This window comes from Ailuropoda melanoleuca, chromosome 4, assembly GCF_002007445.2.
Source record: "Ailuropoda melanoleuca isolate Jingjing chromosome 4, ASM200744v2, whole genome shotgun sequence".
Lineage (NCBI taxonomy): Eukaryota > Metazoa > Chordata > Mammalia > Carnivora > Ursidae > Ailuropoda > Ailuropoda melanoleuca.
The window spans coordinates 130,623,293-130,632,274 of record NC_048221.1 but is presented as its reverse complement, the minus strand read 5'-3'; the positions used below and the strand labels follow the sequence as shown (position 1 = coordinate 130,632,274).

The following is an 8,982-nucleotide window of genomic DNA, read 5'->3' as shown; positions in this document are numbered from 1 at the left end:
TCTAATTCATTGATTTCTGCTCTAATCTTGGTCAACTCCTTCCTTGTCAGTGGGTTAGGCCTCTCCCTCTGTTGCTGTTCCAGCTTCTTGAGTTGAGAATATAAAAACTGCATTTTAGATTTTGCTATTCTTTTGAGTGAGGCTTGGATGGCTTATGTATTTTCCCCTTAGGACTGCCTTTCCAGTATCCCATAGGTTTTGGACCATTATGTTTTCATTCTCGTTGGTCTCCATAAATTGTTTAAGTTGACTTTTGATTTCCTGGTTTATCGAGTCATTTCTAAGCAGGATGGTTCTTAGTCTCCAAGTGTTTGAGTTTCTAACAAATTTTTCCTTTTGGTTGAGTTCCAATTTCAGAGCGTTGTGGTCTGAGAATATGCAGGGGATAATTTCAATCTTTTGGTATCGGTTGAGACCTGTTTTGTGTCCCAGAACATGGTCTATTCTTGAGAATGTTCCATGGGCATAAGAATAGAATGAGTATTCTTTGGTTCTGGGGTGTAGTGTTCTATATATATCTATGAGGTCCAACTCATCGAGTATGGCATTCAAAGCCTTTGATTCTTTGCTTAGTTTTTGCCATGGTGTTCTGTCTAATTCTGATAGTGGGGTGTTGAGGTCCCCTACTATTAATATATTTTTATCTATATGTCTCTTTATTCTGGTTAAGAGTTGTCTTGTGTATCTTGCTGCTCCCCTGTTGGGGGCATATATATTTATAATTGTCATATCCACTTGTTGGATACATCCTTTAAGAATAATATAGTGCCCTTCTTGATTATTATTTATTATGAAAATGTAGACTATAGAATGCTTCATGAGGTAGCATGTTATCCTTGCATAGGAACCATGATAATGGTCTCTGTATTGTTCCAGTTTTAGGATATGTGCTACCAACTCACTTTGTCTATTTTTTAAACATGAGTCTTTAGGTTAGTGGTTTCCTCCCATGCTTCTACCATGCTCCATAAGTACTTTCTACTCAAAATTTGTAGTTGTCATTTTTTCTGGCTGGTTATGATGTTATTGTGTAACATTTGTATAAGTTATATAGGGGATCAGTGTTACAAATGCTATACATTTCAGTGTAAGTTCAGAGAACCTTACTTATTCTAATAAAATCATGCCCCCCCCAAGTGCCAACCAAGATCATATTGATTTTCTTAGTATGTTACGTTTGAGGCAAAAGCAGCTAAAGTGAATTTCATCTCATTTTAATGAGGCTTTTGTTTCTACTGCTGGGATTGTAAACTCATTATTGCTTCTGGTTACCTCTCCTAGTAAGGGAACAAAGGTTTTTCTTACAGGTGTCTTGATTAGAACTCCACTGAGGGCCTTCTCAACATCCCAAATCTAGAATTGGAGGCCCTTCCTTACCAGTCTAGGATCCTTTTTGGAAGTATAAGCTGACCTGGGGTCAACTGGAAAAGGGCAAGAATTACAACGGGGGACCAGGAATTATAAGGGAAACTGGTTGAGATCCCAAGGGCCTGCCTGGGTCCTTCCCTCTCCATCCAGGGTCCTGACCTTCCAAACACAGTTTTGCAGGGTACCTTAACAAAGCGGAATGCGGGCCCTGGGGTCAGGATGACATTTTCGTTGTTGAGCTGATATTCCATGTACTTTTCTAGACCCTCTTCCTCATAGATTTTCCTGCCGTCCACCATGTTGAAAAGCGCCCGGGATGACACAGCGATGGTGATGGCATTCTTGGGTTTGGGCTGCAGAGAAGGGTGCCAATGGGAGGAAAGTCAGTCACACAGAGGAAAGGGCTCTGGAAAGGGGCTCATGCCAGGGCAAGGAGGGATGAAAACAGCTAGGCCTCGCTTGGAGCGCTGGGATGCTGGAGACAGCCAAGGGCTGGGATTCCCTCCCAACTCCTGAGGTTGCAGGGGTAGGGGAGAAGCAGGAGTCTGGGCAGGACTTCCCTACACACTGTAGAGAGGGGAGGCTGGGGGAGACCCAGGTTTGGAGGGTTGCCAGGAGGGGAGTCTCTAGTACCAGATGGGTGGGCCCTGCTCACCGGTCGGGGGCGGGAGCAGCTCGGGATCTTCTCATACAGAGTTTTCACTGAGGCCCAGTAGGCTTCGTCCTCGTCCTCTTCCTCCCGTTGATGATGCTGCCTGGGCAGTTCCGACAGACAGTCGCGGTCTAGCTGGGAGGAGTAGGTGGATCTGCGCTGGGCGTATGACTTCCATTCGGTGGGGGGCGTGCGCGGGTAATCCCGCAGCTGCGTGGAGTCCCGGGAGTCCCGGATATCCCCCATGATGCCGTGAGCCCAGGCTTCGGGATTCTCATGCATCTTCGTGCTGCGCCGGGAAGAGCTGTAGGGCTCCGGGGGGGTGGGAGGACGCGAGTCGAGAGGCATGGGTGGAGTGGAAGGCATAGGCGGCGTGGGCGGCGAGGGCTCCTCTGGCAGCTGCTTCAGGGAATCTTGCTGGCTGGGGGAGGTAGATGAAGTCCGGGAGGTCGTGGAGCTACTGGGGAGCTGGAGCAAGAAAGCGGAAGTCTGAGTTAGATGCTCACCTGTTCCCGTCTCTGCTCGGCAGGAGTCAAGAAGCCTTCCCCTTCCCTCTGTTCCATTCTTAGCCCTTAGTTGGATCCTGGTTCATCCTAGCTCCTTTCAGCAGGGCTTGAAGGGGCTCGGATGTTTCAGCGCCCCAGTTATTGGATATTTCTGTTACATGAACACAGAGATAGACTGCTTTTATTTTCCGCTACCTTCCCCCATCAGTACCTCGCACTTTTTTTTTTTTCCTGGAGTTGACAGATCTTCTTCCTTGCCCGTAGCCAACCCAGCTGGCCTGTAGTTTGCAAAGTTCTGTTGCTTGCTTCCCTTATACTTGCTCAGTCAGAGACCTCCAGGTAGGATGGAGGGCTTTAGTAAAGGTCCTTGCTAACCACTGCCTTTATCTGTGACCTCCAGTTAACTCTATGAGCAACTAGACCAGATGTTCCCACCAGCAGACTCTACAAAACACCTGGAGGTATCTCTTTCTACATTTGCCCTGTGATTAATTCAGTGATTGCTGGGAAGGTTGGTACACTGGAGAACCAAGTATCTTCCCATTGCCTTCAGAACTCTGTCAGTGGGGCTTATTTGGAGAGATAATCTTCCTTTATAAAAAGGAAGGATTCTAGAGAAAAATACCTTTAGTAAGGTGTGCAATAAATTATTAGGCATCCATGTATTATTTCAGATTTTGTGATTGTTTCACATGTTTCAAAAGGCATATTCTTGGTTAGACTATTGAGCCACTTTTCACAGAGATACATGTTCTCCCAGTGGTGAGGTCTCTCACTCTCTGTGCATCCAAAAACTTAATTTCAAAACTAGCATTTTCTTCTCATGGGCCAGGCCTAGTTAAGGGACCAAAGCACCACACAATCTAACACTTTTCAACAATTTATCTACTTTGTTGATTTTTCCACCCCTTCTTCTTCTTTTTTTTTTTAGCTTAAATCCAATTAATTAACGTATAGTGTATTATTAGTTTCATAGGTAGAGTTCATGATTCATCAGTCTTATATAATACCCAGTGCTCATTACATCACATGTCCTCCTTAATGTCCATCATCCAGTTACGCCATCCCCCACCCTCTTCCCCTCCAGCAACCCTCAGTTTGTTTCCTATGATTAAGAGTCTCTTATGGTTTGTCTCCCTCTTGGATTTCATCGTTTTATTTTTCCTTCCCTTCCCCTATGATCCTCTGTTTTGTTTCTTAAATTCTACATATGAGTGAGATCATATAATTGTCTTTCTCTGATTGACTTAGTTCACTTAGCATAATACCCTCTAGTTCCATCCACGTTGTTGCAAATGGCAAGTTTCTTTCTTTCTTTTTTTTTTTTTTTGATAGCTGAGTAGTGTTCCATTGTATATATATATACCACATCTTTATCCACTCATCTGTCAATGGACATCTGGGCTCTTTCCATAGTTTGGCTGTTATGGACATTGCTGCTATAAACATTGATCCATCCCATCTTCTAAGGCTTGATTACTCATTAAATAATTGTTGAATGAATGAAGAAAGGAAGGAGAAGTTAAAGGGCTTAATCATTAAATAAGTGTACAGTTTATAGGCTTAGTGACCCTAGTCTTTATCTACCTCTATTAGTGTTATTAATATGAGATCTTAGGCAAGTTACTCTGTGTTTCAATTTTCTCAACTGTGGAATGAGGCTTATGGGTTTGTTTTTTTGTTTGTTGTAATGATGACTGAATTAGCTAAAACATGTGAAGTATATAGAACAGGGCCTGGGACATAGAAAGCATCAATAAATGTTAACTATTATTATCATTATCATCATTATTATATCATGTTCTCCTTCATTTCATCTCCCATCTCTACCTTAAGACTGGTGCTCTTGCTTCGGGGTTCGTCTATTGATGGACCTCTGGTGGATGGGCTTCGTGAAGTTCGGGACCACTGATTTCGCACAAGGTACCCTCGAGAATCAGTCTTTGGCAGTGATAGTTCCTTCGATCCCTTTGGAGGAAAGAAGAGACCCAGGAGTGTAATACCCCATCACCCACTCCTGCCATGCACATGCCTACAGAACAACCATTTCAAGCTAAACATAGTAGAACCCGATGAGAAGGTCCCTGTCCTATATGACCTTAATTCAACATTGACCCTTAGGTACTATTCTAGCTCTGGCCCAATCCTAAATTCTGTGATGAGCAAAAAGTGGAGATCCACCTGGAGGAGAATCCAAAACTAAGAAACGAATCTGGTCTCATATTTTTTCACCTGTGACTCTTCTTATATGGAACATGGTAGAGTTGACCATTTTTCTGATCTTTTGCCCACTTCTTCCCTTAAGGTTAAGCCTGTTAGCTGAAGCTAAGAAGACATATTTACCGTTTTTGAGCAAACTACAAAGACGTGGGCAGCTAGCATCTAAGTGAGGCTGCATCAGGGCTCCCAAGCAGCTGCCTAAGGAAGAGTAGAGCACTCTAGCATTTCCTTTGGGAGGAATCAGACTGGAAGACACTATGGAGAGGCAAGTGGAAGTTTCTATTCCCCATATCCTTCCCCTCACCCAGATTGCCTGTGGTTCCCCTCCAAAATCAGTAGTTCGATCTCTGCTCACCCTGATCATGGTGATCTGCCGGCCCTGCTCCCACAACAGGCACATGTGAATATAAATACGTATTGTGCGGCAGGGGCCAAGAGGTACTGTTCCCTCAGCTGCACAAAGGCAGCGTCTACACGACGAGTGACCTCGCATGGGGCAACATCTCAGCAAGTGATTCGGATTGACTGCACGCCTCATCTGAAAGATTGTGCAGAAAATGGTCAATGTGACGGCCAGACTCCCCTCCCCTCCCTGATCTGCACAAAGATCAGTCTCCTCCCATAGGCTGAGCAGAGAAGATGGCTGTGGGGATGTCTACTGGTGGGGAAGGCAGGGACCAGCTTCTCCTAGTTTGTCCTTAACCTCTCCATGAGGACATTAGGTATCTCTTAATAGAAATCTTGGCAGCTCAGTCTTCTCTCCCAGAACTTTCCTGCCCCCTTAAATTTTCTGTTATGCTTTCTGCTCCTTAATTCTCTCTCCAACTCTAAAAGAGGTCAGCTCACCTGAGTGCTCAGACGAACTCCTGATTTCTCAGAATCCTTTCTTTTGTCTGTGTCTAGGCTGTCTTTTGAGTTCCTCGATCCAGTCTCATTCTTAATATGGAAACAAAGAATGTTTATTAATTAATCTCAGGAGCATTAGAAACCTTGAGTTTGGGAATAAAAGGATGAATAAAAATTAGAATTTGTCTCATTGCCAATATAAAATATATATAGATACATATAAATTTTAGACATTTTTCCCTCTGTTCTAACAGACGTTAATAAAAATAACACATATCAGAGAACTATGTAAACAATCTTTAATATAGAAATTTGTTGGTTTATAGATTTGAGGCATGAGGCATTTATCATTTAAACAAATGATATCAGGCAAAAGGCTATGGGAGAATTTTCCCGAGCTCAGCAGGACTTTGATTTAAATGTGGAATGCTCACACAGAATAACTTTTTTTTTTTAAAGATTTTATTTATTTATTCGACAGAGATAGAGACAGCCAGCGAGAGAGAGAACACAAGCAGGGGGAGTGGGAGAGGAAGAAGCAGGCTCATAGCGGAGGAGCCTGATGTGGGGCTCGATCCTATAACGCCGGGATCACGCCCTGAGACGAAGGCAGACGCCCAACCGCTGTGCCACCCAGGCGCCCGCTCACACAGAATAACTTATTTCCTCTACTACTCTGAAGGTTGCTACTTAAGGAACTTTTCCTTTGGCTGTGTAGAATTGAAACTTCTTTTGTTTGTTTCCTTAATAAACCCTAACTCTAATCTTCTGTGGATCTAAACCTCACCAATAATAGCTTGTTTTTTAAAATCAAGGTTCTTAATCCTGTGCAGATCTATTGACAGTCCTGCCTTCCGTACATATTTTCTAGCTAGAGTAAAAAAGAGGTTTCTCGTGAACAAACTAATAGGGAAGACTGTAGGAGAGCACAGGGAGATGATTTGTGTCATGGACACTATTCAAATATGTTCATTTTCCATTGCGGGAAGTACCATCGTATTGGAGCATTATTTGTATTGTTTCATGCTAATTCGGTAGCTGTATTGCGATCGAGATTAGTGTTATTTCTGTGTTTAAGAGCTCATCTTCTAGCTTAGACCAGTGTGTTCAGGAGCAGTCTGCATAATACTCTTTTTGCATCAGTGTTAGTTGGGTGATTGAGTCTGTGACTGCAGAGAATGGCAGAGCTGTGTGGTCCTGGAACTGATCCTAAAATCCTTCCAGCCACTCCCCACATCGTCACCATAAAACCCTGTCACTTATAACTGCAAAAGATATTTACAACTCAATCCCTTTTCTCCATCCCTATTATCATTGCCTTGTTCCAGATCTCAGATCATTATGGGCCTGAATTCTTAGAATTATAGACTTTTGATTAGATTTCATAATCTCAACTCCTCCCAACTTCTAGATCCATTGACCCTATCTATTTAAAGCGATATTTATAAAGGATAAATCTAATTATGCTTCATTTCTGGGTACACTCTTCATTCACTTGGTTTTACAGACCAGGAGCCTCATGGTGTATCTTGTCTACCTCCAACTTGCCCTCCACGGTACACTTTTATCTCTATGTTCGCTTGTGCTAAATCACTTGTATTTGCCTGTGTATCACCCTATTTCCTTGTAACCTCCTCTTCTCTTTACGTTCTTCAAAACCCAGCTCAGCATGACCTGGGAAAAGTTCCCAGAGTTAAACATTCCTTCGTGTTGCCTGTGTCTTTTGTACATACTTTTCCTGAGCACCGAATTGTACTTTGTTTATGTATTCTCTTTCCTACTAGGCTGTGCATTCTTCAAAGATAGCAACAGTGTTTTCACCTTTTGCCACTAACATATGAGCATGTGCTTAATAATCCTGAATTATTAGATTGACTGATTCTGAATGCTTTAATCTCATTTTTCTCCATTCTTCATATTCTTTAGTTTCCTTCCTTGTACCCCACAAGTAGTCATTATCTGAAGTGATGTAATTGTTGCAGAACATTCCCAGAGGTAATGATATCTGCATTTGTTGATGTTACATTTCCTTAGCTCTTTGGCAAGATTCTAGTACATTCAATTCACTCACCTTCTTTTTCTGTTTCAGAGATGTTTGACTCATTGCTTTTAAGTCCTGAATTTCTTTTGTGGTTATGCAGGTTTTCCTCTCCCCAGCTCCATTTCCTGATGTTTCTGTTGCTCTGCCTAGGTTGGCATTTAGAATGTCAAATTTATGACATCATATGTGATTCCATAGTAACAAACTGAATCTGAATATGTGACTATAAAAAAAGCAATAGTATTTCTTCATATTTGAGTACATCCACTCATAACCATTCTTAGAGTTTTTAGGAAGTGATGTCTAAACAATGTTAAAATGTTTAATATGAAGCAATATCAATATTACTGCTTCTTTCTTTTTAAACATTACTATATTACTCATCATATAAACCCCACTGTGGCTGTACATTTTTTGGCAGTGCCAAAATGAATGGTAAACTCATTTGTGGACCCAATCATTTATTATTGTTCATCCTGACAGATTTTGGAGAACTTTCTGCAACCTGCAGACTGTTTTTGATATCTGAGATTTCATTCTAGACAAGGAGTTTAGACTTGTTTTTAGCTTTAGTGTTGGGTCTTTCACAGTGCCAAGACCATTTCTATGTCACAAATTCAAAGCATTCTCCCTATGACCAGACACAGTGTAGTAGAATGGTACTCGCACTGTCTTTCTTGCCATTTGCCCCATCCTTGAACTTCTATACACTCATTTGTCCCTCTTGTATATACACAGAAAATATGTAAAATCCAGCCCCCAACTCTGGTTTACAGGGTCTACTAATATAATGCATTTTATGGCTCTGATTTTATCTTCACCCAAGCTTTAGATAAGAGACTCACGTACCAGCCTGAGTTGGTGGAACCATCATGAACAAAGGCAGATTTCCACCTCTTGTAATTGGAGTTGATAACTTTGTTTCAAAATCAGAAGAAGTTTTTGACTTTGAGCGAAGTTCTCTAAGGGGTCTTCCAGGAAGTGAAACATGCAGGCTCAAGTTTAGAGGACCTGGGTTTGAGTTCTTTCTCCACTGTCCTCCTGCAACCCAGCCCCTGCCAGTATCTCGGGGTGATCCTGAACAAGTGGTTTAACCTTCCTAAATCTCAATTTCCGTATTTATAACATGGAGAAAATGATCAACATCAAATGGTAGTTGTGATGGTTGAACTAGTATGAAGTACTTAAGACAGTGCCTGGTATTTATAAGTGATTAAAAATTGTTAGCTATTACTGTTTTATTTATAATTCTGCTGTAGCTATACTAGAGAATTCAAATAAAAATCTCTAGTCTCCAATGCAATCTGGTTGTAGGAACAGAAGTTTAAATACTTGTTGTTCGTATACAT

The 8,982-nt window shown here is 42.0% G+C and overlaps 1 protein-coding gene and 1 non-coding gene across 3 annotated transcripts in view; both read right to left on the bottom strand.

Moving 5' to 3' along the window:
- Positions 1 to 7,775, bottom strand: part of NT5C1B (5'-nucleotidase, cytosolic IB) — a 22,494-nt gene extending 14,719 nt beyond the window's left edge. Inside the window, exons 1-6 of one of the 2 annotated variants that reach the window (XM_002914990.4) lie at positions 7,664 to 7,775; positions 5,593 to 5,682; positions 5,102 to 5,284; positions 4,357 to 4,494; positions 2,024 to 2,488; positions 1,554 to 1,721 (exon numbers count right to left, since the gene is read on the bottom strand). In XM_002914990.4, coding sequence (XP_002915036.1) covers positions 1,554 to 1,721; positions 2,024 to 2,488; positions 4,357 to 4,494; positions 5,102 to 5,284; positions 5,593 to 5,682; positions 7,664 to 7,696 — 1,077 coding nt within the window. In that variant the 5' untranslated portion in view covers positions 7,697 to 7,775. The remainder of the gene's footprint in view (positions 1 to 1,553; positions 1,722 to 2,023; positions 2,489 to 4,356; positions 4,495 to 5,101; positions 5,285 to 5,592; positions 5,683 to 7,663) is intronic. The other variant, XM_002914991.4, reaches the window with a different exon arrangement.
- Positions 800 to 902, bottom strand: LOC117802098. Its single transcript, XR_004625155.1, has one exon. It is a non-coding gene; the product is annotated as a U6 spliceosomal RNA (small nuclear RNA).
- Positions 7,776 to 8,982: the final 1,207 nt, after the last annotated feature.